General features: G+C 41.8%; 12 protein-coding genes across 12 annotated transcripts; 4 read left to right on the top strand and 8 right to left on the bottom strand.

Moving 5' to 3' along the window:
* Window positions 1–6,119: 6,119 nt before the first annotated feature.
* LOC128714606 (uncharacterized) lies at window positions 6,120–6,802 on the bottom strand. The gene is made up of 2 exons (XM_053809479.1): window positions 6,537–6,802; window positions 6,120–6,455 (listed from the first exon to the last, which is right to left on the bottom strand). The coding sequence occupies exons 1-2, from the start codon at window positions 6,744–6,746 to the stop codon at window positions 6,120–6,122; spliced, it is 546 nt and encodes a 181-aa protein (XP_053665454.1). The 5' UTR covers window positions 6,747–6,802.
* A 572-nt stretch (window positions 6,803–7,374) lies between these two features.
* Window positions 7,375–7,999, bottom strand: LOC128715273 (uncharacterized). Its single transcript, XM_053810155.1, has 2 exons — window positions 7,796–7,999; window positions 7,375–7,710 (listed from the first exon to the last, which is right to left on the bottom strand). Exons 1-2 carry the CDS (start codon window positions 7,997–7,999, stop codon window positions 7,375–7,377), a joined length of 540 nt encoding a protein of 179 aa, XP_053666130.1.
* A 1,093-nt stretch (window positions 8,000–9,092) lies between these two features.
* LOC128714833 (uncharacterized) lies at window positions 9,093–9,668 on the bottom strand. Its single transcript, XM_053809714.1, has 2 exons — window positions 9,525–9,668; window positions 9,093–9,428 (listed from the first exon to the last, which is right to left on the bottom strand). Exons 1-2 carry the CDS (start codon window positions 9,612–9,614, stop codon window positions 9,093–9,095), a joined length of 426 nt encoding a protein of 141 aa, XP_053665689.1. The 5' UTR covers window positions 9,615–9,668.
* Window positions 9,669–9,996: 328 nt separating this feature from the next.
* LOC128712509 (uncharacterized) lies at window positions 9,997–10,604 on the top strand. The gene is made up of 2 exons (XM_053807400.1): window positions 9,997–10,191; window positions 10,272–10,604. Exons 1-2 carry the CDS (start codon window positions 9,997–9,999, stop codon window positions 10,602–10,604), a joined length of 528 nt encoding a protein of 175 aa, XP_053663375.1.
* A 1,281-nt stretch (window positions 10,605–11,885) lies between these two features.
* On the top strand, window positions 11,886–12,483 carry LOC128715296 (uncharacterized). Its single transcript, XM_053810177.1, has 2 exons — window positions 11,886–12,083; window positions 12,154–12,483. The coding sequence occupies exons 1-2, from the start codon at window positions 11,886–11,888 to the stop codon at window positions 12,481–12,483; spliced, it is 528 nt and encodes a 175-aa protein (XP_053666152.1).
* Window positions 12,484–12,951: 468 nt separating this feature from the next.
* Window positions 12,952–13,582, bottom strand: LOC128712508 (uncharacterized). The gene is made up of 2 exons (XM_053807399.1): window positions 13,367–13,582; window positions 12,952–13,281 (listed from the first exon to the last, which is right to left on the bottom strand). Exons 1-2 carry the CDS (start codon window positions 13,580–13,582, stop codon window positions 12,952–12,954), a joined length of 546 nt encoding a protein of 181 aa, XP_053663374.1.
* Window positions 13,583–14,827: 1,245 nt separating this feature from the next.
* LOC128714641 (uncharacterized) lies at window positions 14,828–15,422 on the bottom strand. The gene is made up of 2 exons (XM_053809517.1): window positions 15,231–15,422; window positions 14,828–15,154 (listed from the first exon to the last, which is right to left on the bottom strand). The coding sequence occupies exons 1-2, from the start codon at window positions 15,420–15,422 to the stop codon at window positions 14,828–14,830; spliced, it is 519 nt and encodes a 172-aa protein (XP_053665492.1).
* A 1,260-nt stretch (window positions 15,423–16,682) lies between these two features.
* On the bottom strand, window positions 16,683–17,262 carry LOC128712507 (uncharacterized). Its single transcript, XM_053807398.1, has 2 exons — window positions 17,068–17,262; window positions 16,683–17,009 (listed from the first exon to the last, which is right to left on the bottom strand). Exons 1-2 carry the CDS (start codon window positions 17,260–17,262, stop codon window positions 16,683–16,685), a joined length of 522 nt encoding a protein of 173 aa, XP_053663373.1.
* Window positions 17,263–18,547: 1,285 nt separating this feature from the next.
* Window positions 18,548–19,933, top strand: LOC128715622 (cytochrome b-c1 complex subunit Rieske, mitochondrial). The gene is made up of 4 exons (XM_053810532.1): window positions 18,548–18,746; window positions 19,179–19,319; window positions 19,390–19,637; window positions 19,713–19,933. The coding sequence occupies exons 1-4, from the start codon at window positions 18,548–18,550 to the stop codon at window positions 19,929–19,931; spliced, it is 807 nt and encodes a 268-aa protein (XP_053666507.1). The 3' UTR covers window positions 19,932–19,933.
* Window positions 19,934–20,366: 433 nt separating this feature from the next.
* Window positions 20,367–22,669, bottom strand: LOC128716268 (histone-lysine N-methyltransferase SMYD3). The gene is made up of 5 exons (XM_053811189.1): window positions 22,560–22,669; window positions 22,259–22,503; window positions 21,383–21,510; window positions 20,839–21,316; window positions 20,367–20,770 (listed from the first exon to the last, which is right to left on the bottom strand). Exons 1-5 carry the CDS (start codon window positions 22,667–22,669, stop codon window positions 20,367–20,369), a joined length of 1,365 nt encoding a protein of 454 aa, XP_053667164.1.
* Window positions 22,670–23,695: 1,026 nt separating this feature from the next.
* Window positions 23,696–24,577, top strand: LOC128712506 (protein TIPIN homolog). Its single transcript, XM_053807396.1, has one exon. The coding sequence runs from the start codon at window positions 23,696–23,698 to the stop codon at window positions 24,575–24,577; it is 882 nt and encodes a 293-aa protein (XP_053663371.1).
* A 215-nt stretch (window positions 24,578–24,792) lies between these two features.
* Window positions 24,793–26,089, bottom strand: LOC128716269 (la protein homolog). Its single transcript, XM_053811190.1, has 2 exons — window positions 25,163–26,089; window positions 24,793–25,089 (listed from the first exon to the last, which is right to left on the bottom strand). The coding sequence occupies exons 1-2, from the start codon at window positions 26,087–26,089 to the stop codon at window positions 24,793–24,795; spliced, it is 1,224 nt and encodes a 407-aa protein (XP_053667165.1).
* Between the last annotated feature and the right edge of the window lie 80 nt (window positions 26,090–26,169).

The following is a 26,169-nucleotide window of genomic DNA, read 5'->3' as shown; positions in this document are numbered from 1 at the left end:
GAATTGGCTCAACACTTCTTACTTCTTAGCAAGCTGACGAAACGACTCTGATAAAAGCTTTCCCGACTGATAAACTGCATACTGAACAAATGGGTGAGTCGGATTTTCGAAGTCGTCCCAAATGTCACCTCTATTGGGTCAAAAGTCATCACCGACAATAACATTGATGTTGAAATAGGGGTTAGCCCTAGCACCCAGCACTAGGGTGCTGGCTGCCAACTGGTCTTTTTACAGTGTGAGGAAACTTCTCTACTCAAAACACTTGTCGCGACGAACGAAGCTATATATTTCCGGTACTCACATACGCCTCTGAGACATGGAATGTGTCCAAAATTGTTGAAACCCTCTTAACCGCGTTCGAGAGGAAAATGGTCAGAAGGATTGTTGACCCCGTATGTGTGGAAGGACAATGGAGGAGCCGCTACAATGACGAGCTGTATGAGCTGTATGATGAACTTACTGTCGTACAGCGGATTAGAGACGCCCGGCGCCGATGGGCTGACCACGCCATGAAAATGACACCGGACGGCCCAGCCCGTAAAGTCTTTCCAGGTCGTCCACATGTACAGAGGAGTCGTGGTAGGCCTAAATTGAGAGGCTGAATTGAAACCCAGAAAGACCGGTAAAATGGATTGGCACATGACGACACTCGACCATGAGCGATTTTGAGGACTCGAGCTGCAGACCAATACCCCGAAGCGGTTGTAGCACCGGATAAGTAAGTGAATAAATTGCAAACATTACAAATGTGAAAGTTTGCAGCATATCAGTAGGGAAAGCTTTTGTCAGAAACGTGTCGTCAGCTTGCCACACTGCAAACACAAAATTAATTGCTTGCTCATCATACATTACTTCACTGCATTCGTTGCTACATCCCCAAAACTAACTACTTGCAGCAATTTAGGCGCAGTTAAAAGGAACCACCCCAAACAGTCCAATTAATATTTTTACACATTCCGACGCGAACAAAACGGTTCGGTGCTTCTGAGTCAAGTCAAATTCTCCAAAAATCACAATTTTACATTAAAGCTCAATTACCAGTACCTAACGCCCAATGTTCCGTTTACCGAAATTAGCTCAAACACCACAGCACACACTGCGCGTAAAGAAAATTGTCCACCATTACGCTAGTTAGGCTTGGGCCCATCTGTGGCCCATACCTCCGGCAAGCTAGCGGCACGGTTGTATGTGTGTGACCGTACCGCCGTGTACATAGCCAATGTTTGCATGTGGTACAACCGACGGCACTAGTACACACCACTGACACAGTTCCCACTTGCAGCTAGGGAACCGATTTTCCTCCCCGAACATTGGAATCCCTTCACCCTTCTCCCGCTCACAATCCTATCCTACCCTCTTCCCCTTGGAAAGGATGCCGCTCTGTTGCCTTTCGGGCACTGCTAGAGCCGGCATCATTTCCGTTGCCTTACAACCTCCGCAACCGCTGCATACAAACGCAACTCCTTCCCACCAACTCTCGTCGGGCTTGCGTCGGGCAGGGAATGAAAATTCCGGTTTCACCGCAACCCCTGAAAACTAATTTTCAAGAGTGAATAGGGAAAGTGGTACTGTCGATGCCTTCTCCGCCGCCAACCTCAGCCACAGCCTCGCGGTGCAGCCTCCAGTACCGGGGTCTTTACCAATACAATCGTTTGCACATGAAATTTTAAACAACTTTCACTGCTGCTGCTGATGCTGCTGCCACATTGCCTTACCGTCGGTTGGAAATCATTTTTTCAATCCGCTCCAGTATTTCCCAAATACCCCTTTTCCAAGCTCAGCATTCGCATGGCCTCAACCAAACCACCGCCCCCTCTTGATTGCGAAGCGCACTTTTAGGCATCAGCGTTCAAAGCCTTCAAGGCACGAAAAACGAATCCTGCCCCACTGCCGCTACTAGCTACTAACGAGGCTTAGTTTCACGTTGTCGTTGCCATGGTGCCTCGAGATAGTCAGCTAGTTCACTCCAGCTGAAACCATTCCCACTCTTCTGCTTTCCAATCCAATCGCTCAAGCTACCCGATTCCGCAAGAAGGCTGCAGCGTTGATAGAATATTTATCTGGTCTCCATTCACCTCGCCACGCCTTTGCATCGTCACCGCCCCGTTCTGTACCTTAGCAAAGGAAGCGTTCCACAGGGCTCACCGCGACCCAAATGCAACGCCGTCCTTAGGTGGGAGAGAAAAAGCATGGCTCTAAGCTTAAAATTTATTAACAATTTATGCAGCGTGCAAAAATGGAAAATCTTATGAAAAATTCTATCCACCCTAACCTTGAGACCTTCGGCAACACTATAAGCCCGCAAACGGGCTTCCTCGCGCTGCTACGATGCGTACAACATTGGGCATTTGGAAGAAAAAGGTGGAAAATTTGAAAAAACATTTAATCGGGAAAGTAACCGAACCCAGAGTCCTGGTAAAAGTCCTTCCTACGGTGAAAACCAAACGACCGGTGGATGCCTGAAATTCTTCACCATCAGCCCAGGGGAGGTTTCGATCGGAAACTTTAGTTGCTGATCTTTCATTCCTCCCGAGGGGATTCGGGATGTTATGTTCGCTAGTAAAGCAGTAGGCCGTTGAAGAAAAATGGGGTGAAAAAAAGCACATACACACAAATAGAAATACACACTCCACCGGTAGCGAAATGGATTTAAAAGTGCTAGAAGAAAAACAAACCGAGCAGAAACTAAGCCTTTTCCTTTTTCTCGTTACTTAGCACCATCCGAGGCCCGAGTTTCTTCGAGCGCAATACCGACGGTTTGAGATATAGTGCCCCGTACACCTCAAAGGATGCGGCAAACTTTGACCTTTTTTTCTGTTGGCATTCACTTTATGCTGTCGTCTCTAGTGAAACCTAAACCAAAAAAAAAAAACAACCACGAACTAACACTTATACATAGTGCAAGCATGGCACGGGATGTTTATGCGAAGAGAGACACGCCAACGTCACTGCTCAATATTTTATATGCTCGCATTTGTGTGCGAGCGAAGGTGAAAGGAAAACAAGCTGCTGTAAAATGACAAACCTCCTGCAAGTTTTATCCCAAACCGTGGTTGCGTACGAACCATTACAAGTCGAATTTTATTGAAGCTGTAGTGTTTGTTCTTAATAACGTGCCCCGTCTGACACGTCTCCAGTATGTTTTATTAAAGGATATTTTGAAAATATATTTCTAAAACTCATTTTAAAAATAGATCCACTTTGTCACGATATTTATTACGTCGGAATAAACCTTTACTAAATAATTATATGAAACTTATTCAATTATTAAGTAAAAACTTTTTTTTGCTATTTTTTTTCAAATTTACCATTAGTATCTCTTAAGCTGTAAAATATACGGCCTGATCGTTCTACCGATAATAAAAAAAATATCTTGGGGGGCGCGGTAGTATGATGATAGCGGCGCCGGTCTTCACACGAACGGACCGGACCAAAATCCCATCCGGGCCAATCCCTCGTAGCAAGGACTGACTATCCGGCTACTTGGTAAAATAAGTCGATACGGCCAGGCCGTTCTAACGAAAAAAAATCTCTTAAGCTGTTGATAAGAAACATTCATCTAGTAAGCATATCAACTGACTCTAGAATAAATCATTCACTAAAACACTAGTTATGACAATAACAGGCCATATTTTTCATCTGAAACGACACGTTTTCGTTAGCAAGTGCAAGCTTGAACAAGTGTGTTCAACTGTGAACGATACTTAATAGTTGTAAGTTATATTCTCCCTTGTGTAAAACCCTTGTGTGTTGTGTAGTTTTAGCTAATAAACATCATTAAGACGCTAATTACTATACTTTTATATCTTTGTAATAAAATTAAAAATACTTGAGCATTTTCAGCAATTCGACCATGCGGCCATTTTTGGTACAACCTATCTTCAAGTACTCCTTGATGGCAGAAAATTAGATTTGACTATTCTCTTTTGGTACTTAATTACAAAGTACGCAGTTTACGTGTTGAGAATCATTTAATTTACAATCTACGACTAGAATCCGAACAATCATCTGTGTAAACTTCATGTGATGAATAAAACGTTAACTATGCAGATACATGACTCACAATCTATGGCCATAATAATCAAACCCATGGTACAATTTCAATAATAACATCACCAATACCGGTGACACAATTCTTAATTGAAATCTTCTGTGGCAAAGACTACTCATCAGTAAAAACAAGAAATCATATTCTGAAGATTTCAAATTTGTTAAAAACATATCGCAATTCACAATATCGCTCAAGATGAACTACTAAACCCATATCATCTCAATATTGATGGCATGTTACAGCTTTAACTGGGACATCTACACTGGTAATACAAAAATGGAAACTACATATCAGGAGATCTTCATCCACTGCAAAACATCCTCAAAAGTACCTTTCTATAGTATCACAAACACAAAAAAGCTACAATGCGATTTTGTGTCGTTCAGCTACCATAGCAACAGATCCACGGAGTACTGGTTCCAATTTTCGACTCATACAGGAAATGTGAAGAAGAAGTAGATCAATGCGTCGAACGAACGATTGCTTCCTGTCCTCCAGTCGGACCGAACTTTTGCAAACCTTGATAGAAAGTGGCATGTCTTGCTGGGACAAGGTCCAACTTAACTTCCTCCCGGCTCTCGTAACCTCCATCGTCGCAGCACAATCAACGATAAGACAACCTTTTTCTGGGGGCCAAGACCAAAGATCCAAAGCACACCCATTCCCCAAAAAGCTTTGTGGAGAGTTCGAGCGATTCGATCGCTGAAACGAAAATCCTTGGGAGAATTCCACCACCACCAACACCTTTTCTACTAGCTCCGTACACTGCCACACAAAACGCACCGTGCCGCACTGTATTGCCGTGCAGGCAGTTTTTCGTACATTCCGCATCCTTGTATCGCCGTTTCGCTACTTACCCCACGCGCAAGCACAACAACAACCTTTTCGGTTGCACTCTCGTGAAGCGCGGGTGCGCGATACATAGCCGAAACCGGAGCGCCGTGGAAAAGTCGTCGAGTAGGCTGTTTTCGATATTATTTTTCTAGCTCACTTGATTTATCGCACTACACTACTCGCTCGCCCACGTGCTACCACTGTTGCTCGGCACACTTGGGTGCAGGAAACGACCCAAATTTTGCTGTTTTTCTTCTGCTGGCTATATTCGGGCGGCAAATGGTGGCACAATCCGCTACGGAACAGTGGCACAACGCAACGGCACACCGATCGGGGAATTGGTGGTTGGAGCAGCCCTGAAACTATGCCCAGCGCAGAATAGGGAATTAATTTTAAACAGTAACAACAGCACTGCCTGCCCTTGTCTGCTCTGTGCCATCGCTATTATAATGGGTGACACAACTTTTGTCCTTTCTTATCAGCTACTTTGTCAGGGCGTTTAGTTCTAGTGTTTAAGAATATATAGCCACATTTCGATCAATTTTAAAGTATAAAAACTAAATATTTTTTTAATTTATAATACTTCACCTGTAAAGCGAAAAAGATTATCACTCTTCCTGGCATGTATTTCCCAGGCTAACGGAACTGCACAGGACGTAACGTGTTATTAATTGCGCACTAGATAAGCAGTTGTTCCGCTGCTCGTTGGAAGTTTGTAGTTGGAACTATAAATATCTGCTGCTAATCGAATCAGTTAAGAGTGACGTGCATTTAAGAGCTCTTTCAGCTTCTTCTTCTTCTTCTTACCCGCACAACAACGTCAAAAAGTGTAGGCCTGCCATTTCTGGCACGCTTTGACTTTATTTACCCGTACCTGGTATAGTGAGTCCTGCGTACGGAGGATTGGTCCGGATGGGATTTTAGACCGGTCCTGTCGTGTGAAGACCATCGCCGCTACCAATACCAATTGTAAGAAGGTTGACATGTATTTTCTTGCTGATGTGACAAAGATGTTATCAAGTAATTCTATTTAAATTTTCTATTAAAATTTGCTTACTAATAATTCGATAATAATTTCAAATCATTAATTTAATGACTCGTTAATGATAAATTGTTGATCCAAGAATCAGGATATTCGACAACATTTTCTTGGAAAAAAGCAGAGCTTATTTGCTACATTAACATCCGTTTATTTGCGTTTTTATTGATGAAATCTAGCAACACAACTTCACACCTAATAGGTCATGTAGTCATCAGATAGACGAATGCTGAACATATAGCGCATTATTATCGTTTCGTTCAATGTCCCAGAGATCACCATTTTCCACAAACCAGTTGACAGTGATTCAGGAAGGACCTCAGTTGGGAACAACTTATCCTGAATGTGCATGGCTCGCTCAGTTACTGGGCATTCAGATGGTTGTGCAATATACGCAATATCTATGATAAACGCCGGATACTCTTCATGCAGATGGTCTAAAAACTCACACAAACCGCTCGTCGGCAGATGCATCGGATAGTGCTGAAACTGTTGATTTCCGAGCCGGCTGAGAAATACGTCGGTTGAGAACTGGTTTTAAAAGTAATTGTAGTTACAACGATCTCTGATTCACTAACATTTGTAACGAAGGGTTTCTTAGGCACTACTCACCACGATCGTATCATCTATGGGTTGATTCACGAAAATGGTCCCATTAAGTGTCATCTCAGTGCGGTTGTATTTGCGAACGCGCAGATCAAAATCTATGTACTCCTGTCCGAAAAATTGCTCAAAACGTTCAAACGATGCCTTTACACCGAACGAAGGTTGGACACAGGCAGCTACCATGCACAACAGTAAACAGTGCTTCCAAACCAACATCTTATCAGTGAATGTTTTGCTGACGGTTGGTTCAACGTACCATATATACGGTGCACCGTGATGCGATGATGAACATGGCGATCACAACGGTGTGCGTGTCGATGATCCCAGCACAATCATGTAAAATGGCAACTGTGCAGCATTAGGTAATTGCAGGTGTTATCGGCAGTTAATACCATTAAATGTAGATTCAAGAAGATACATTTGCTCGATGAAATCTCTTTTTTTATGGATAAGTGGCCTACTCAAATATAGTTTGAATTGCAGCTGACATACCATTCTAATACGTCAACACTCTCGAACTGTACAGATGGTTATGTTTATGTATTTAAGAAAAAAGAAAAGTTTATTAGATTTATTAGGAAAAATTATACGAACTCATTAATGAATACAATGCTGAACTTAACTTTTCGTAATTTGCTGAACTTTCTGAATCAATTATAGTTATAAGTGATTTAGTTTAAGTACCTTTGAGTTTGAACATATAACCGCAATGTTACTGATTATTATAATCACGTCCCTACAATAATACACGTGGTTTGAACATTTTGATTTGCCTTTATTTCTAATGTGTATTACATTTTCATTCGCATAGTTTGCGTTCGCATACGGAACTAGATAGGCTTTTTTAAAATCCCGAATAGTCATCACTTAAGCGGATGCTAGCACTAAGCTTTATAACTTCAACGTTCTCTAATTTAGCTGTGAATTCCATTTTCCACAGCCCGACTGACAGCGGTCTGGGCAACACTTCCGTTGGAAATAATTTATCCTTTACGTACATGGTTCGCTCTGTTATTGGACATTCGGATTTTTTTGGAAAGTTCACAACATCTGCAATGACGGCCGAATACTCCTCATTGATATGGTCCATAAACTCACACATGTTAGCCGTTGGTAAGTGTAACGGAGAATGAGCAAACTGTTGATTCCCCAGACGGCTTAGAAACGCGTTGCTTGAGCACTGTTGGAAACAAAAGGGAACGATGGCGCTTGTTTATAAATCTCGTATAAAAAAATTAACAACAGGTAGGGTCTACAATACTTACTACGAACGACTGATCAATGGGTCGATTAATGTAAACTGTCCCATTAAGTGTCACCGCAGTGCGATTGAATTTGCGAATGCGTAAATCAAAATTCATGTACTCCTTGTTGTCCAACTGTTCCACACGCTCGTAATTCGCTTTCACTCCTAAGGCAGTGTGAACAACTGCCATAAACGAGAGCAAACACCATTGCCAGGCGAACATCGTCTCCACAAATGATGTTTTCTATTTTAGTAAAGCTAATATTATACGAAACAGCTTTAAATGGTCGTAATAAAATCATTGCATGTACTATCAGTCCATTCGAATCACACACACCACCTGATCACCGTTTCAGATGCACTGTTCAATTTTCGCAAACGATTACAATTCACGTGTTTTGATTATTGGCACGTGCCTGAAAGCAACAGTTTAAATGCATTGCATTGCATGCATTTATACAATCCGTGTCACATTCATTTGGATCAACGCACCCATACTTATGAACCTTATCCGGATCTGTAGCAAATGTAATTAATTAACAGTCATTTCAATACGGAAACAACAATAAATTCCCCAACAAATTTTTAAATCATAACCATATCATGCAAGCAGTATCAATTACAGCTAATGCGACATTATTTTCTATAAGTATAAAATTCTCCGATAATAACATAATGCCACCCAATTCCATTGTTATTTGTTTCATATCGTAAAATAATATAAATGGAGTTTTACCTTGCAACGTATTCATTGAAATGTTAAGCAACGTTCTATGTGTCGTTGTGTATTTATGCTATTCATCAATAGATGGCGCTACCGAGAACCACCAACACGTTGCAAACAATTTGAAAAAGGGTTTTCGTAGCACAAAATTGAGTTTAAAAATAATTCAACATATACGTTCACTTTTTTGGCATAAACTTAATCATCTAACCCCAATTGGATTTGCATATTTTTTAAAAATATTTATTTTTCACTACCATACAGTTTATGTCATATGACTCATACGACTAGATTTTTCGATATTATTCATTTCTTTTTATAGAAAACTATTGAATTATATTATTCTAATACTTAAATTGTGTATAATACACGGCAATAATCTATTTACATCATCTGCCATGCCAAACTCACACTACCCAAGTCGATATATTGATCATAAATACTCAAGATCACGTTTATGCAATTAATTTTATTTTTAGATTTATAAAAATCTCTCCCTTACTTACCACTATTTAAGTTCGCAAGATCCCCACTAAGCATCTGACATGCAATAAATTAATTATCCAAACAACTCCAAATCTAATCCGAACTTCTATCCGAAAAAATCTGATTCATACACTTTTACGACCATCTGGTAGCTTAGCTTTTCCTCCTCTTGCAACCACCCGCTTATGATAATTTTCCACAAACCTGTTGGACAAAATGGGGGTAAGACGGAGGATGGGAATACCTTATCGAGGATGTGTGCCTGCCGCACCTTCACCGGACATTCGTCTAACTGCGGCACGTTCACAATGTCATGTATGTGCTCCTCGTACATGTTGTGCAGGTTGTCGAAAAAATCACAAAACCCACACGTTGGCAACTTGAACGGGTAGTGGTTGAACTGCTGATTTCCCAGCCGGCTGTGGAACATATCTGTGTGAAACTGGACGATGAAATTGTTAACTGGGGGGTTTTCACACCGTCATTATGTTGGTCAAAAATGGAGCTTAAAATGTGAACATAACAAGCCCGAGCTCACCACAAGATCGTTTGATATTGGCTGCTGTATGAATATCGTGCCATTCAGTGTCGTCATTGTTCGATTAAACTTTCGGACGCGAAGTTTCATATCTACTATTTCAAATCCACTAAACTGATCGAACTGTTCGAACAATATTTCCAAACAGGTGGCCGTCCTTCCCAATACAATTAACCACAACACTAAGTTACCTAAAGTAGTCACCATATTAACGCTAGTAGCTAGATGAGTTGAAATGAAACAGTGCAAAAACAACCAAACGAAAAACAGCCTCATGCCGGTTTGGTTGTCATCGTAGTTATAGATGATAATCAGTTGTTATGTATAAGAGCTTCACGTTCGGATATCTAACCTTCATAACCAACGAGCATTACCCATGCAATGTGGGGCAGAAGCTACCTACATTGCAGTGGCAATTTAAAGCAAACCGTTCCTGGCCATATTGCATCAAAGCCTGACTATCTGGTTCATAATGCTGTTCATCTTGTTCACACTAGCACTCATTGTTTTTTCCCTGCAAGGAATGCAAGTGGATTTCGAACGATTCGAACAGCTGTCGGGCTTCAATTTTTATAACAGTTCGCTGCGAGTTCGTAAGTATAACCGGACAATGATAACACTCAATGGTACATTGAATGTAGTGGCACCACTCAACAGAAGCCTAATGGTACGCTATCGATACGTTATATTAACCTTTTCGGGGTTTCCCTGCGAGCCATGGATTAAGTGTTTTGCTACCTCTCCCAGATATCGACGGACTTTTTCCACAGCAGTCTCGGCAATCAACAGTTCAATCACTATCCGGTAAAGCTGCCTACCCAGGACGTGTGTGATTTTATGAAAAACTTTTACGCGGACTACAGTGAGTATGTTGAAGATATGGTTAACATGCCGGAGGAAGGCGAATGTCCCATCGCGCCACGCACTATTTACGTCACCAATAAGGTCTTTCCAACCAAAGCGGTACCGCCCTTTTTTCCACCGGGCCTGTGGAAGGTGCACCTCATTAATTCGCTAAACCGTGTCGAGATGGTACGATTCGAAATAATAGCTAAGGTGACGAATGATTTCTCTTTGTGACTTAATGCGAGCTTCTGGAGGATATGAGCAGTATGAACGGAATGTAAATGGTTTTATTGTACAAATATATATAGCTTCACTCTATTCTAAGCTATAATAAAGCTAATATATTAGCAGCTTAATCTATTATTCAAGTTTAATTCTAAATTTGGACTGGATAATTTATAAACCAAATGATTAAATTATCAAACTAAATATCTAACTTAATCATTTTGGTAAATTGCTATATAAATACCATAAAATCAGTGATAAACAGACGATAGGGAGCTGGTTGAACAAACCTGCATCAGAGCACTTTGTAAATTTAAATGTAAACATTTAATAATGCATAATACTTAAAATTCATATCGTTGTCAATCGATCAGTCACATCAGTCAGCAGAGACCTATTTCAGGCCAATATCAAGACATCCATGCGCCTCCATGTGAAGAAATCCAACAATTTGCTAGTTATATGGTTAATGATGTGCAACTGCAAACTGAATAAAAATTTAGAGCACTATACAGTAGTTCTTCAAAAACTTCAAAAACACGCAAACATATCATGCATCACCACACTTCACAAACCATATAAAAGATATATCAAGTAATTCGTGCGTTTAAGCTCGGATCATATATTGGTTTTGAAGAGCGAAGTAACTGTCAGGATTTGATATGTTTGAAGTAGCACTCATCGAGTTCCTAAGTACAACCGAACAACGGTGAACGACACATTTGCAACGACGATCATTCTCAATATCAGCGGCAGGGTATTTGTGGAAATCAAATACACCACCGCAGTTATCCAAGGATATCCTTTTCCTCACTTCGCTCCACATACCCACCCGATGAACACATCATCAATTGCATTTGCATTCAGAGGTTTGTGTACATCATCTCGGTGGCAAGGGGTCATGTACTTACAATCAGTTATGCAGTTAATCTATATTTCTGAGCAGTTTTATCTTATTTTTGCATCAAATGTTTTCGTGAATAAAAGGGAAAGGGCCGTTTTCCAAAAGGCAGGTTGAGTTAATGCCTTAGTAAATTGGTATTTGGTTATGGAATTTGTTTGTTTGTACTGTACCTATTTTACATGCATGACAAAATTGTGTCGTTACATGCAAGCTATGAAGAGTTCCATATTCCATAGTTTATCGACGCTTTTATCTTTAATAGTTTTTATAGCTACTACGCATGCCTAGGTACTTTACACGCCATACGGATTTTGTTATTACAAATAAAACCAAGTGTTTGCGAAAGTTGTTGCTACAAAAGTGGTTTTCAAACCGAAGAAAACAGGATGCAGAAAGTTTGGTTAATGCTGACAATATCGATCCTACCGTTGTCGCTAGGATTGCAAATCAATTTCGAAAATGCAGACCAAATATCGGGATTCGATGTAATGGGCCATACGCTACGAGTTCGCAAATACAACCGCACCACGATCGTACTGAACGGCACAACTACGTTGAAGACGATCCTCAACAATAGCTACGTGGTAATATCGCTCCTCCCCGCATTTGCAAAGGTAATGTCCGGTGTTCTAACCTTTTTCTCCCCTCTGTCAGCTTTCAACCGACATGTTCCACAGCCCGCTCGGCAATCAGCAATTCAATCACTACCCGATGAAGCTACCCTCCCAGCGTGTGTGCGATTTTCTTAACACACTGCACGACGAGTACAGTAAACATTTGACAGACATTTACAACCTCCCAGCACACGGTACTTGCCCGATCTACCCGCAAGAAGTTTATACGATCAATAAGGTTTTCCCTGCGGACGCCGTTCCGGCGTTCGTACCCACGGGACTTTGGAAGGCATTCATCATCTTTTCGCTAGAAGAGGAAGAGGTGGCACGGTTCGTGTGGATAGTGAAGGTTAGCAATGATTACATATAAGCCGGTTTACACTAGCTGTAATTTTACAGTAAGATGCATGTTGGTGACAGCGCAATGATAAAATGTCAAATGATTTGCTGCTTCGTTCGATTGTTTAACTCTGGCGTGGGTAATTATTTATTCCTTGTTTGTTTCCATAGTGTAAATTAACTAGATGTTAACTGATCGTACTTTCGTTCCGAAAACAGTCACATTACACGATTCGAACAAACAGTTACGATCGTATGTTTATTGTCAATCTGTAATCGGGATAGTGTAGCATCCGTTTGTTTGCTATTTGATATAGCCGTAGGATCCATCAACGGTGTACAGCTAAGTTTACGAAATAATAAATACGCTCTGTAGTTGCAAACATACTCCGAGTGCTCGTTGTTATACCAGTTTTGCCACAAGTTCATGGCGGAATATTGTTCTCTCGTAGCTATTCTATCATACGCGGCTGTATGAACAACATCGAAAAAATGCGGCTTATAAGTCATCGCTAGCCTTCAAAACCAAGTTGTACCTCATGATCTCCTTTTCATCGAGATAGCAGCCCACTAACGCCTTCCACAGTCCATTTCTAATTAATGTTTTTGGAATGACTTCGGTAGGGAATTCGGTATCATATATATACATCTCACGAATTGCCATGGGACACTCCCCTTTCACCGGTCCATTCACAATAAGTGCCATCTGTGGCCGATAGTTTGCGTACATATGTTCAATCAGGTCACATGTTCCCAAATTTGGGAGCTTTATTGGCATGTGATTGAACTGTTGATTACCAAGCCGACTGTAAAATATGTCCAAACTAAACTGTAACGAAAAACGGTTGAAATCTATAAGAAACCTAGCGCCAACACACGGGTTTAACACATTTGATTTCCGACATTTAACGTACCCGATAGTCGTTGGTATGATCCTGCAGTATGTGAATAGTACCGTTGATTACCGAGCATGTTCGGTTATACTTTCTAACTCGTAGATCAAGCCTCATAACATCTGCACCAAGCGTTTGCTCGAAGCTTTCCAACGTTAACTTTAAACTAAACGACTGATGGCTGCAACAAAGTAGTACAATCGTGACCACGTGTACCGTCACTATCCTTGGTAGCATTTTGTAGGCAAAATCACTTGTTAACTGATTGTTTGAATGCACTTGATGAAAGCTTTTATACGTTCCCATGTTATCTACCGATATTTACGTGAGTAACACATTACACGTGGCACGCAGTTGTACTATCTTAATGTAATGAACTCGTGGCTCTGCATGATTAAAATCTGCTGGGTTTCCCTATGATCTCGGGTAGCCGGAATGAGGTATTTAATCGACGGCAAAAGGATCAGTTATTGCAAATGATCGATATATTCAGTGGACTCTACGATGCGGCTTCTTCGTTTCGATGTCTAATCTCTTCGTTCCGATGTGGAGCCTTCAGTAGTTTGAAGGTTGCATTGGCTACTACAAAGCAACTTATAATGTTTACAAACTTTATCTGTGTACTACGAGACAACTGCAATAGCCGACACATGGAACAATTCATCATTTGGTGGCAGAAAACTCGTAAGAAAATTCACTACAATCAGTTCAGTTTAAATGAGATCAGTTTAATAATTTAATGTTTTCTTCATTCTAACTATCCAGTTTCTCAGCTCCTGCTTATTAATCTTGCGTGCCCGTAGATCCGTCGACTACACAGCATAAAATCCTTTCCAAAAGTTTATTCCAAGTTTGCGTGTTCTACCTTAATACAATACACCGTTACAGTAAAATTATGACCTAACAACCTGTCATTGCAAACAGAAATTGCAAACAGATGACTTCTGCATTACTAAATAAATGCTAACTACGATATTAAGTATACTTTTGTATTGCAAACGCAACTTTACAATGGTGTTAATCAACACGTGCATCAACATATAACATTGTCATGCAACAAATTAGAGGAAACGATTGTATCGGTTGTTCACTACGGCCCACGCAAGCCTCCCACATTAGAATTTCTCAGATCTCTGAGATTTACAATATCTTAAAAGCTGCATTTGGGCGATATTACTATTTAATATCATTAATATCATACCTCATATATAAAACTTCAGAAACTGAAACTGAGTATAAATTTATCGAATTCTATTACCATTGAATTAATTATTACTTTATTTTTCGTTATGTTTTCTTTATTATTATTCTTTATAATTATTTATTATATTTCTTTATTTCACTACAATGATTAGATTGCTTACATAACTATGAAACCTTACTGCAGCATTGAGAATTCAACAAACTAAACACAAACTAAACCTAAACACCATGATATCTTTTTAGGGATTCAATCCTCGTACCAACGTTCCGGTCGTTCATTTAGAAATCATCATAGCCTTTGACCAGAAAATAGTAACTCACCAACTCCTTTCCATCAAGTTTTGCGGTTACCAGCGCTTTCCAAAGCCCTCTTGGCATTACCATTGACACTACTTCCTGCGGGAATGCGAAGTTAATCATGTTGACGTATCGTGGAGAAACCGGACACTCGCCTATTGCCGGTAAGTTTTCTATCACAGACACCTGCTCCTTGTAGGTGAGTTGTAAGTTGTCCAGAAATGCACAACACCCGCTGGATGGTAGCTTCATTGGATAATGATTGAACTGCTGGTTTCCGAGCCGACTGTGAAATAAATCCAGCGTGAGCTTCGAAAGCACACAACAGTTACAATACCGCCCATGTTTATCGTTTGGTCCCAGTAAGCTGTTTTGTACATCCTACCTGAAGGGAATCATTTAACGGATTGAGTACTATGAACGATCCGTTCAATACCGTCATCGTGCGGTTAAATTTTCGTACGCGTAGATCCATTAGTACTACGTCGAATCCGGAAAGTTGAACAAAGTTTTCAAATACCACCTTCAAACTAACGGTAGACACGATGCACAGCGCGTACAGGATTGCTTTAGACATGATGCTACTATCAATAATGTCACCGAGGAAATGAAAACATCGTTGCAGATAGAACAGCATTTATAGCCGTTTGTCTACTGCTAACAACATTGCACTTCACAGTACGCAGAGCTTGGTCACGTGTCTGATGTTAGAAACATTGCTTATCGATATGCGCAGGGTTAGTTAACGAAAATCTGTGAGGTAGATTAAGCGCTTAAACATCTCTCATTACGACTTCATTTATTCCATTGTACCATCCCATTCATTTCTAGTCGTCGTTATAATTTTAGTACATCTGTAATTGTCATGTACCTGTTATAACGAATGGTGGGACTGCATTTCTCCAGAGCGAAGCAAGCCAAATAGTAGCTGTTTTACGAGAAACATGCATACACATCTACTTGACAGTACTTTGGAGTAGTAAGTTAGTACTTCTGTACTAACAACGGCAAATTCTCTCTTCTTCCCACGCTATTTGCTCATTACGAAACGATATCACACTACAATGTTTAGAACTCCAATTTTTATTAGAGCGATGACATAAACTGAAACTAAACTGCTGATTTCCGAGGCGACTGTGAAATAAATCTAATAATTTCTGCAGTGCTGAAGTGCATAAATTTGCGTTCAGCATTCTCACTTGTTTGCTCTCACTTCGAGCGTGGGTCCTTACAAGTTTGGAAGAGTTTTTATACAAAAACCCTTCTTTACAAAGCTCTCGTATCAGCGGTAGTCACTTGTTTTGACAGTATTGCATTTTAGTGATTAATGCACATGGTCATTGACTACATTTTACTACTTTATCAGCACAACAACTTCAAGAGATCTAGGTCTGCCATTACTGGTTTCCTGTGACTTTATTTACCCGTAGTTGGGTAGTCAAGTCCTGCGTACAGGGGATTGGTCCGGATGGGATTTTGGTCCGGTCCATTCGTATGAAGACTGACGCCGCTACCACCATGCCACCAGTCCGCTCCATTTTACTAGCGACAATTTAGTAACGTCCGTCACTTGATCAGTTAGTCAACTATTTCATTCGTTTGAGGGAGTGTAATGTGGGACTTCTACAGCTTCTTCAGCACGAAGCATCTCAAAGACATGGAACCTTTCCGAGCTACCTACCCTATTGTTGTTATTTTCTATAAACGAAAAATATACTTATTTCTAAATTATGACATGAAAAATTATCCAACACAATAACAAATTGAATAAATATTATTTATTGTAGGGAATGTGAAAAGCAGCCCATCAACTTTATAACACATGTTATAACGATGGTTAGAAATCATCATATGCTTTCACGAGTACGTAGTAAGAAATTACTTCCTCTCCATTTTTTCTCCCGGTTATCAACGCTTTCCAAAGACCTCTAGGCATTACCTTTGGGATTGCTTCCTCTGGGAAAGCAAAATCGATCACATGGACGTCTCGTGGCGAAAATGGACACTCGCCTATCGCGGGTAAATTGCTCAACGATCCTAGATGATCCCCATAGCTGGATTGTACGTTGTCCAAGAAGTCACACGTACCGCACGAAGGCAGTTTCATTGGATAGTGATTGAACTGCTGGTTTCCGAGCCGGCTGTGAAATAAGTCTAACGAAAACTACCAAATTGCTCCATTATGATTATGATGCTGCACTAGAATCCTATCACTTTTCTACCGTTGTGTTGTTGTCGAGCCATATGGGTAGGGTGACCGTTCCGTTCAGTGTCGTTATTGTACGATTGAATTTTCGCACGCGTATATCAAAAATAGCATAATCATAGCCGTTGTGTTGCACAAAATTTTCAAACATAACCTTGAGGCCAGTCACAGAAACAACGCACAAAACGTACACATATTTTTTCAGCACCATAATTTCATACGTTCAAAGCGTGTTTTATTAATTTGTGTAAACTACATTACAATTTCACCGGGATAAAGTAGTATTTATAGCATTCTCTTCACAGTACTCCTATATTTCACGTGCAACCACGTGTTGTGATAATATAACGGTTAATCTACCTATGCACGACATCTATAATTTGCCACTGTTATTTGTACAATTAAGTTGTTGTTAGTATGACGAAGGGCGATATGTGTCTACATGCGCAGTCAAAGCTTTATGGCTTTTGGTATGATACCATTCATTTCATATCTATTGAGAGCCATACATCAATTCAAATGCATTGAAAAAATTATTAATTTGGTATACACAATTCACAGGTAAGCCGCGCATAATTTCATAAAAAATTAGTCGCGTACCTATTTCTTCAGAGAGCCCCTTGTGGTACACTTCGGGCTCCCTCGGGCTAAGGGTTGAAGTGTCCTTTATCGAGCCCTTTTCTGGTATATTTCGTACTATTTTCTCTACTAAACAGCTTTTTCTCCAGTAAGTAGTTTCCTACTGCATTATCTAATATAAAGTTTATTAGGAATCTTCATATTGTATTATATAATTCTAGGGTGCCGACTCTTGAAAGCAGGAGAATATCCAGTTTTGAACGTAGGCTACGACTAGCAATCCCAAAAATATAGTTTTTTGCGGACATCAGGGAACACATTTGAGGAAATAAATGTACTAAGTAGACGAAAATTGAAGTGTAATTGAAGTACAAAATAACAAGCAGCAGATGTCAAACAATTGTTCGTCGTTCTAATTTTTATATTCTTGCTCTCGTAATCCTCGAAACCCCCTAAACTTTGTAAATTCCGCTATTCAGCTCAGCCGCCTTGAGATAAGAGATGAGTTTAAAATGAAATTTCGCTCGTCAGAACAATTGTTGTAAAATGTTTTGTGCTGTGGATAAACATTGTTAAAAATATAAAATACTTGGCAAAAATCGTGAACATTTGAAAGCTCTAATGGTAATCTAAATTTCCTGAAATTTTTATAAAATGCTTAGAAACTTTTTCCTAGTCTGCCGTACGGAGAGCCGTCTAATCGCAGCATAACCTTTGTTGAACCTGTCACAAGTGCTGTCATACTTTTTGACAATCGTTTTGACACATCGCAGCAAGAAAAAAATCCCTCTCCTTCGAACAAAACTTTTGCAAACCAGCGCCGATCCGAAAAGTGTCCCGTACGTGTTCCGCTGTCGGGAATCCGTTTTTACGCCTACCGTTGGTTGCTGCACCCGCTGAAGAGAAGCGCCCTGACGATGCTGACCAAACTGGCAACGCTGTCCGCCGTCCGCGGAGTGTCGCATTCCGTCACCAACGGGCTGAAACCAGCAGTCGTCGGTGCCGCAAAGGTCGAAAGCAAATCTGCGTCCGCCGCAGGTCAGATTCCCGTCGTTTCTGCCTCTTCCAGTGCTGGTCTGCCGAATGGCAATTTGCGTGTGGTTTCTAGCGTCACAGGTTAATATATCTTGAGTTGTAGTGCTGGAGTATAGGAACTGCTGAAAGTTGTGTGTTGCATAATTGGTTCTACGAAGGACGATATGGGCACCATTTGACAGTTCCCCGTGTGGATCCACTCATCGGGTGAAAAACAAAATTCGTTGCAAAATCTTGCGTTATGTAATGCAATCGTAGCTTGCCAAATGGTTCTTTCTGCTTGCAAAGCAGCTGAATTGGGTTGAATGAATAGAAATTGTTGTTCACAACGTTGCGCTTCTTCGTTCTTACCAGAAAAACCAACAAAATTAAGTTTTCATCAGCAAGCAACACCCAATTTTCCTCCGCCGTTTGACGGGATGATCAAAACAAACCGATCGAAACGTTCCATTCCATATGTCAATGTGTGTACAAGATCAGTGCGTATTGACGTCTGTTCCATTTCTTTTCCAGGAGCGACACAGATCCGATGCGCCCACACCGATATCCGCGTGCCGGATTTCTCGGACTACCGTCGCGAACAGGTTAAACGCCCGAACGCGAAGAACGACAGTGCAGATGATCGTGCTGCCTTCACGTACCTGTTGGTTGGAGGTAAGTAGGGTGAAACGTTGGTAAAAACGCCCTGCGATTTCGAACTAACTGTGTACAACTCCCATTGTAGGTGCCGCCGTATCGACCGCGTACGTCGCGAAATCGCTGGTATCGACATTCGTGTCCTCGATGAGCGCATCCGCCGATGTATTGGCTATGTCCAAGATCGAAATTAAGCTGGCCGACATCCCCGAGGGCAAGTCGATGACGTTTAAGTGGCGCGGCAAGCCGCTGTTCATCCGCCACCGTACGGCAGGCGAAATCGAAGCGGAACAGTCCGTCGCGGTTGCTACTCTGCGTGATCCCCAGAACGATGCTGTACGTGGCGATATGGGACACAGCATTCCCTTCCAAGTTCTCATAAATAATGCTACTTGTTTTTCCACCTTTCAGGAACGTGTCCAGAAACCGGAATGGCTCGTCGTTATTGGTGTTTGCACGCATCTTGGCTGTGTCCCGATTGCTAACGCCGGTGACTTCGGTGGCTACTATTGTCCGTGTCACGGTTCCCATTACGATGCGTCCGGCCGTATCCGCAAGGGTCCGGCTCCGCTGAACCTGGAAGTGCCGTTCTATGAATTCCCGGAGGATGGTCTCCTTGTTGTCGGTTAAAAACCTCCTCCACTCCCCCTTCACAACACCTTCAGTTCCAGCGTAAAACGGTACGAAGCCGCTCCCCAAATCCTTCAAATGAGTAGTCCAGAATGTAACTATCCGCGCCGTACAAGTAGCGCAATCACGCCGAACAATCTATTTTCGGGTTCGGCAACATTGGAATCGGAATGTCACCATCGTGTGTGTAAGTATTTGCAAAACCTACCTAAACCCAGACACCGCAAAATGAGGCGTCCCAAAACAACAGGTGACAACAATGCAACCAAAACCAACTTACCGATAGTAGAACAATTACAACAGACTGGGTAATAAATTGATGAAAATTGACGTTACTATAGTTTATCATTGTTTGTTTATTTATTTTTTATAGGATAAAACCCCAAAAGGAAGAATAGAAAACAGTTTTATTTTACATCCTATTTTACTTTAACTTCAATCAGCAGATGCTATCGCGAGATGGCCAAGATCTCCCTGTGCCGCATCACAAAGCAACGGTACCAGCACACGTTTGTACAGGTCGTCCTGTTCACCGTGCGTGATGCGCAATATTTTCGCCGCCTGTTGTAGGTGTTTAAGCGCCTCGGCAAACCGACACTCGTACAGTTGCAGTTTACCAATCTTCAGATACGTTAACCCAAGCATCGGATGGAATGGGCTGTAGTAGTGTCGGAACCCGTCCAGCAACTTCACTGCGTATCCGGTCGCTTCGTCCCATTTCTCCAGATTAAGCGCACTTTCCATTGCATTTTCAAGCGTTTTGATGTGGTGTACGTTGTAGCGGTGTAGAACGCTTTCCTGCTTTTGCAAACACAACCGACTAACGTCAAGATCTGTAGCTTGTAAGGAAGGAAACGAGTTTTGAATTCACAACAAACATCGCTTATAGCGCACTATTAATACTTACATGCTACGCTTTTCATTTGAGCTAGATGATCCCTTGTAAAGTTGCTGATTTCGTTGAACGTTTCCCGGTCGGTTGGTGTAACGGATGTCCCACAAACGGGACATTGTTTCAGCTCCGAATCATTCAAATTGAGCGGTTCTTTGCAGTTTCTGTTTGGACATGCGGCAGCATTCATACGCTTTTCCTCCTGCTCATCCCGGCAGCGTTCACATTCGCATCGGAAGTAGTACCGGTCGGCAAGCTGCTCCCGCCTTAAATCCGTGGTGTCAATGAGGTCGATATATGAAATGAAAAGCTTGCCAAAATCTAGTTCCTGATCGGGATAATCTTCCAATAGGCGCATGTTTAGCGTTTCACCGTCAAACGAAACAACCACATTCGGACGACAGCTGTGATCGATGATCGAGGCACCGATGTACATGCCCGTCCCGATAGTGTTCATTTCGTTATCCAAAATGTTGAACGTATTGATACACATCTGAAAAAATCAATAAACCGTTTAGTGTACATGTACATTAATTAGGTTTTACTTGGTGTAACGCACCTTTCCATAAATTCTAAGCAGTTCCATCTTAGTCGGTCTAGCCGCTTCATCCAACAACCGCTGTAAGACCACGAATAGTGTACCAAAATGATCCATCCGTTTGGAGTCTTGTTGTATGTTTTCCTCATCTGCACTCGATACAATTGAGAAAGAAAGCAAATGATAAGCAGTTTTGATAGGCAACGTTGAAGGGAGATCGAAAGCACCACCCCATGCACAACACAAAACTGCACTGATGCATCTAACTTTCCGGGTTGTCGGTGCCAACGTGTACACGATGCGATGCGTGCATTTTGTATGTGCAAAACAAATTACGGCTAACATGTAATCGTTTACCAAGCGGCAAAATATGTTCATTTAAACACGAGAAAAAGGGAAACACAAAGAAAGGAAACATACAACTCAAAAACCAAACCTATTTTCTCACATTTTTTATCTCCCTTGATATGGTGATGGTTCAGTTAGCACCGCAATGTACCATCGTGGCATTTAACGATGACTTTACATTGTATGTACTAGAAATAAAGGGAAATGTGGGTGTTATGAAGTCACAAGAATGGTATGAATAACCTTCAACTTTCCTTCAATCTTGTTATACAATGTAGAATGTTTTCAACGAAGAACACAGACTTCGCGTTAGAGACTGATTTGCAACAGTTAATGAACTAGTAGTTAATGAACTCCTCACAATTCAACTACCTTGTACTAAAGCAACGAAACTTCAAGCGATATGTAACGAAGCAATGAGATGCCGGAATGAAGCCAAAATAGACTAGAAATATGCTGATGGAAGAAAGGAAAATAAATAAGGTGGATAGTAATAAAAAGTTGCACCGTGAAGAAATGAAATGCAAACGGGAATTGCATGCGACTTACGTGGCATAAGATCGCTGAATTTGCGGTAAAGCTTGGTGGTGTAGTATCCTTTATGGGTGTCACCGCCTTTCAACAGTCGTCGCACAATTCTTGCCATCATCAGTGCTGCGGACGGTACGACCAGGCCCGATGGGAGAGCTTTTAGCTTTTCACATTCCTCTTTATGATTGGACCATGCTTCCTTTTGACATGAACGACCGCAATAGCGAACGTAAAGACAGTTGGAGCATTTCATCACTTTTGCTCTGAAAATAAATACCAATTTCAATAATAATTCTAGCTAAATCGATCCTGCACTTACTCCTTAAAGCACCGATCACATCTGCAATCGCGGTAACGGGGATCCAGCACACAGGCGAATGGTTTCTCCTGCAGTATAATATCTCCTCGTCGATGAATAGATTTCTTCATTCTACTCGTAAAGGACGACCGTCAACCACACAACAATCACACACCACAGCGAACCAACTGATGCCTTCTAATTAGAGCTCAGCAGCAAACACCTACAATTGCCAGCCTTGTCTTTCCACCAAAGTCTCCCTGCACGCAACCAGTAACTCGCAACCGCTCGTTGTTCTAATTAACCGCGAGAATAGGTGGTGGTTTTTAAAAATAACGCTCGTCCGTTTACAGCATCTAGCGGGACGGGCGATGGTTTTTGTGGAAGTGCTGGAACTACGCACAGGAACTGAGGAGGAAAAAAATAACATAAATATATGTTAGTGAGGGCCCGTCCCGTTCTTTTCGCTCTGTTTGCCGTGTTGTTTCTCTCGGACAGACAGACAGACAGCGAAATAAACATTACTTACTTATCGGGGAGAATAGGTGGTGTATATTTTTAGCCGTACAGCTTTTTATAGACGATGCATGCATATGCGTAACGTTTTCATTCTCTACGGGCAGTTTCTACTTACCTGTTTGCTGTGTTTGAATGTAACAGTGGACTAGCGTAATCCAGTTCGAAAGCTGTACCTTTTATTAACAAATATCGGCAACTTTTCTTTCACATCGGCTGTATTTTACGTGCAGTTATTTTTTTGGGTTGTAGAGTGGCATTTGAATTTGGTTTTAGTTGTTTGTGAACGAGCGTGGGCTTGTTTGTTTTGCTGCAACAACTGTCAACATTTCTCTACAAACCGGTGTTTTGTATATATTGCCAGGTTACACACTTGATTTAAAAAAATATGATTTTTTATAACATTGCGCCAAATTTTACGCCAACATATTTAATGTTTTGTAACAAAAACGAGAAGGACAGGGAATATTAGTGCAATTGAAGTTCACTGTGATGCTCTACGTATTATCAAAATAATCGTAATGATGTCAGCTGCTGTAGCTCTATCAACCTTGGCCTATTAATGGCGCGCTTTTACCACAGCTGGGAAGATTGGCGATAGCGGTGATCCTTAAAATTATATTCAGTGTGTTCCTAAAAATATGAATGGTGCAACCGATTATCTGTTTAGTGAAAGTGGTGTCGTAGAAGATGAAAACGATGGGGTCATTCCGTCGGACGATGAACTGCCGGATGTCGACGATGAAGCTGATCACGACAATGAAGCTGCTGGCCCATCCAAACTGGTAAAGATGGAGGTGAAGAAAAAAACGGTTAAGAATCCCCGTAATTTGCTGAACGAAGCAAAACTGTGTGGCCCTCGTGGAATAATCGCGCTGAAGGACCATTTCAAAGATTTCAAATTCCACGGCAAAGGGCACGAGGCGTCCGATCTAAACAGGCTGATGCGCCATTACGAACACTGGGCTCATCGATTGTATCCGAAGTTTCACTTTGACGATTGTATGGCCAAGATCGAGAAGCTCGGCCACAGAAAGCTCGTGCAGATGTACATGAACAAATACCGCTCGGGGCTGTTACAGCGGGAGCTTGATGAGGCGACTGCCGTACACAGTGAGGACGAGCCGGATGAACAGCAAATGAACCAACCACTCGATCCGTTGGACAGCATGCTGGAGGAGCAGATTGCTCGATCACGGGGCCGAACATCGCTAGCAAACACATCTGGCGTTGATAACATCTCGGTGGATACGACGTTTGATGCGATTAGGCAAGATAAAATAAACCATCAGTCCACTGACAGCAGTTTCCACGCGAATGCCTTGAAAGACGCACAACAAACGATTAAATCGCCACCTGCAATAAGTGAGGAACTCCGTGCGAAGATAGAAGCAAACCGGTTAAAAGCGCTAGAGCTACGCAAAGCTCGCATGTTATCCCTATCGCAGAGCGCTAATGAAACTGAAAACACGGAAAATGATGCCAGTGCTTTGCGGCCACTCGTCGAGGACGAGATGTTATAGAATAAAATTTGGCATCTTAAAAAAAAACAAAACAAAAAAACAAGCGTAATGTTACATTCCTTAGTGCATTTCATGTGCTATACATATTGTTTTCCTAGCGAGAAACATCTTGTAAAAAGTATATAGATATTATCCTTAAAGTAGCGATAAAAGTACGAATCCTTAAAGATACACGATTATCCATCCAAAACAAGGTAGCAGCAACACATGTGTGTCTATTCAGCGGCCTTTGCCTCGGTTGCCGGAACAGCAGCAACAGTTTCTTTTCGGGCACCATCCTTATCCTTCTTTACGGTAGGTTCACCGTCGTCACCATCCGCGTTGTTATCCCGCTTGCGCTTATGACCACCGTGATGATGGTTGTTGCGGTTGTTGTTGCCCCGGTTTCCTCTACCCTTGTTTTTTGCATTACTCTTCCACTTGGCCTGTTCCTCAACAATCTTCGCCAGGTATGCGGTTTCCTTCTCGTCAACGAGCAATTCAGCCGTTACCTCGGCTTTGTCAACCGTCAACTGTAAGCGTACAAACAAGATGGAATCATTAACACCTGCTAGAAAACGGAACGTTATCGATTACTTTACGCACTTTCTTATCCGTTAGCTTGTCGAGGAATTGTTTGCCCGCGTTTTGCTTGGTAAAACGCACATAACCACTCTTGTCACCCTTTTTAAAGTCGATGTAAGCAAACTCCAGCGTTTCATCAATGCCACGGATCGTTTCCTTGATCGATTCGCGTGTCGTTTCCTCGCCGAAACCGTCCATAAATACACACGCACCGGTCGGGAGTTGTGCGAGCAGTTCATTGTTCGCATCCTGCTTCTTGCGTCGCCGTTCCTCAATCTTTTCCGCGCGCTGCTTCAACTCGGCACGCTTCGAATGGTAGTAATCGTTTTGCATCATGCAAATCAGCTCCTTGCCTTTGTACTTTATCGGACCCTTGGCGAGGAACTTTTCACAGTACTCCTTGTCGGCAAATGACACGAATAGGCTGCCCTTGAACAAGTACTTCTTGGTCGGTTTGTCCAGGTACTTGCGCATCAGAATGTTGTTCACCTTTTCGTACGGTTGGAAAAATTCCACTAGCTCATTCATTGTGGTACCATCCTGCGGTGCGAACCCTTTCACGTACACTGTACGAGCGAACAGCTCTTGGCGCCGTTCCTCGTTCATTTCGGGCAGTGGACGTTCCGGATGGCGGCGCAACTTTTCCCGGTCCTCACTGATCTCGATCAGTCCCTCGTCCGATTTGGCAATCGCATCCACAATCGCCTTCTTGTCGTCGCTGATAGACTTCAAACGCTTGAACGTCAACAGCACATCCATCGGAACCCAGCCGTCATCTTTCGTGATCTGGTCCTTCATGAACTTATCCTTGGCCAAATTGGCATCACCGAAGTAGTACTCCAACTGACGAATGATAGCTGCTTCCGTGGTAGTTAAAGAAGCGTTTTCATCATTTCCCTCCTGCTCCACCTCTGGCACCGTTGCCGATTGAACATCCGATTCAGTCATCGTATTGCTGCAACTGGTGACGGGTAAGAAACATGCGTAAATGTTAGGTTAGAAAGTTACCGGGAAGATATCAGCACTAA

Source organism: Anopheles marshallii, chromosome 3 (assembly GCF_943734725.1).
Source record: "Anopheles marshallii chromosome 3, idAnoMarsDA_429_01, whole genome shotgun sequence".
NCBI classification, from domain to species: Eukaryota; Metazoa; Arthropoda; class Insecta; order Diptera; family Culicidae; genus Anopheles; species Anopheles marshallii.
This window is presented reverse-complemented; position numbering and strand designations above follow the sequence as displayed.

Excerpts from the sequence above, each read along its gene's own strand:
- LOC128714606 (XM_053809479.1), bottom strand. The coding sequence starts at position 6,746 with ATGTTGGTTTGGAAGCACTGTTTACTGTTGTGCATGGTAGCTGCCTGT. Across the intron at positions 6,456-6,536 it reads CCATAGATGATACGATCGTG|TTCTCAACCGACGTATTTCT; the intron begins GTGAGTAGTGCC and ends TTTTAAAACCAG.
- LOC128715296 (XM_053810177.1), top strand. The coding sequence starts at position 11,886 with ATGCAGAAAGTTTGGTTAATGCTGACAATATCGATCCTACCGTTGTCG. Across the intron at positions 12,084-12,153 it reads TCCTCAACAATAGCTACGTG|CTTTCAACCGACATGTTCCA; the intron begins GTAATATCGCTC and ends CCCCTCTGTCAG.
- LOC128714641 (XM_053809517.1), bottom strand. The coding sequence starts at position 15,422 with ATGTCTAAAGCAATCCTGTACGCGCTGTGCATCGTGTCTACCGTTAGT. Across the intron at positions 15,155-15,230 it reads CGTTAAATGATTCCCTTCAG|CTCACGCTGGATTTATTTCA; the intron begins GTAGGATGTACA and ends GTGCTTTCGAAG.
- LOC128712506 (XM_053807396.1), top strand. The coding sequence starts at position 23,696 with ATGAATGGTGCAACCGATTATCTGTTTAGTGAAAGTGGTGTCGTAGAA.
- LOC128712507 (XM_053807398.1), bottom strand. The coding sequence starts at position 17,262 with ATGGTGCTGAAAAAATATGTGTACGTTTTGTGCGTTGTTTCTGTGACT. Across the intron at positions 17,010-17,067 it reads GGCTCGACAACAACACAACG|TTTTCGTTAGACTTATTTCA; the intron begins GTAGAAAAGTGA and ends GCAATTTGGTAG.
- LOC128715622 (XM_053810532.1), top strand. The coding sequence starts at position 18,548 with ATGCTGACCAAACTGGCAACGCTGTCCGCCGTCCGCGGAGTGTCGCAT. Across the intron at positions 18,747-19,178 it reads TGTGGTTTCTAGCGTCACAG|GAGCGACACAGATCCGATGC; the intron begins GTTAATATATCT and ends TTTCTTTTCCAG. Across the intron at positions 19,638-19,712 it reads GTGATCCCCAGAACGATGCT|GAACGTGTCCAGAAACCGGA; the intron begins GTACGTGGCGAT and ends TCCACCTTTCAG.
- LOC128714833 (XM_053809714.1), bottom strand. The coding sequence starts at position 9,614 with ATGAAACTTCGCGTCCGAAAGTTTAATCGAACAATGACGACACTGAAT. Across the intron at positions 9,429-9,524 it reads CAATATCAAACGATCTTGTG|TTTCACACAGATATGTTCCA; the intron begins GTGAGCTCGGGC and ends TTCATCGTCCAG.
- LOC128716269 (XM_053811190.1), bottom strand. The coding sequence starts at position 26,089 with ATGACTGAATCGGATGTTCAATCGGCAACGGTGCCAGAGGTGGAGCAG. Across the intron at positions 25,090-25,162 it reads ACAAGCTAACGGATAAGAAA|TTGACGGTTGACAAAGCCGA; the intron begins GTGCGTAAAGTA and ends GTACGCTTACAG.
- LOC128712508 (XM_053807399.1), bottom strand. The coding sequence starts at position 13,582 with ATGCTACCAAGGATAGTGACGGTACACGTGGTCACGATTGTACTACTT. Across the intron at positions 13,282-13,366 it reads ATCATACCAACGACTATCGG|TTTAGTTTGGACATATTTTA; the intron begins GTACGTTAAATG and ends TTTTCGTTACAG.
- LOC128716268 (XM_053811189.1), bottom strand. The coding sequence starts at position 22,669 with ATGAAGAAATCTATTCATCGACGAGGAGATATTATACTGCAGGAGAAA. Across the intron at positions 22,504-22,559 it reads TGTGATCGGTGCTTTAAGGA|AGCAAAAGTGATGAAATGCT; the intron begins GTAAGTGCAGGA and ends ATTTATTTTCAG. Across the intron at positions 20,771-20,838 it reads TCAAATGAAAAGCGTAGCAT|CTACAGATCTTGACGTTAGT; the intron begins GTAAGTATTAAT and ends CTTCCTTACAAG.
- LOC128712509 (XM_053807400.1), top strand. The coding sequence starts at position 9,997 with ATGCTGTTCATCTTGTTCACACTAGCACTCATTGTTTTTTCCCTGCAA. Across the intron at positions 10,192-10,271 it reads CACTCAACAGAAGCCTAATG|ATATCGACGGACTTTTTCCA; the intron begins GTACGCTATCGA and ends TACCTCTCCCAG.
- LOC128715273 (XM_053810155.1), bottom strand. The coding sequence starts at position 7,999 with ATGTTCGCCTGGCAATGGTGTTTGCTCTCGTTTATGGCAGTTGTTCAC. Across the intron at positions 7,711-7,795 it reads CCATTGATCAGTCGTTCGTA|TGCTCAAGCAACGCGTTTCT; the intron begins GTAAGTATTGTA and ends TGTTTCCAACAG.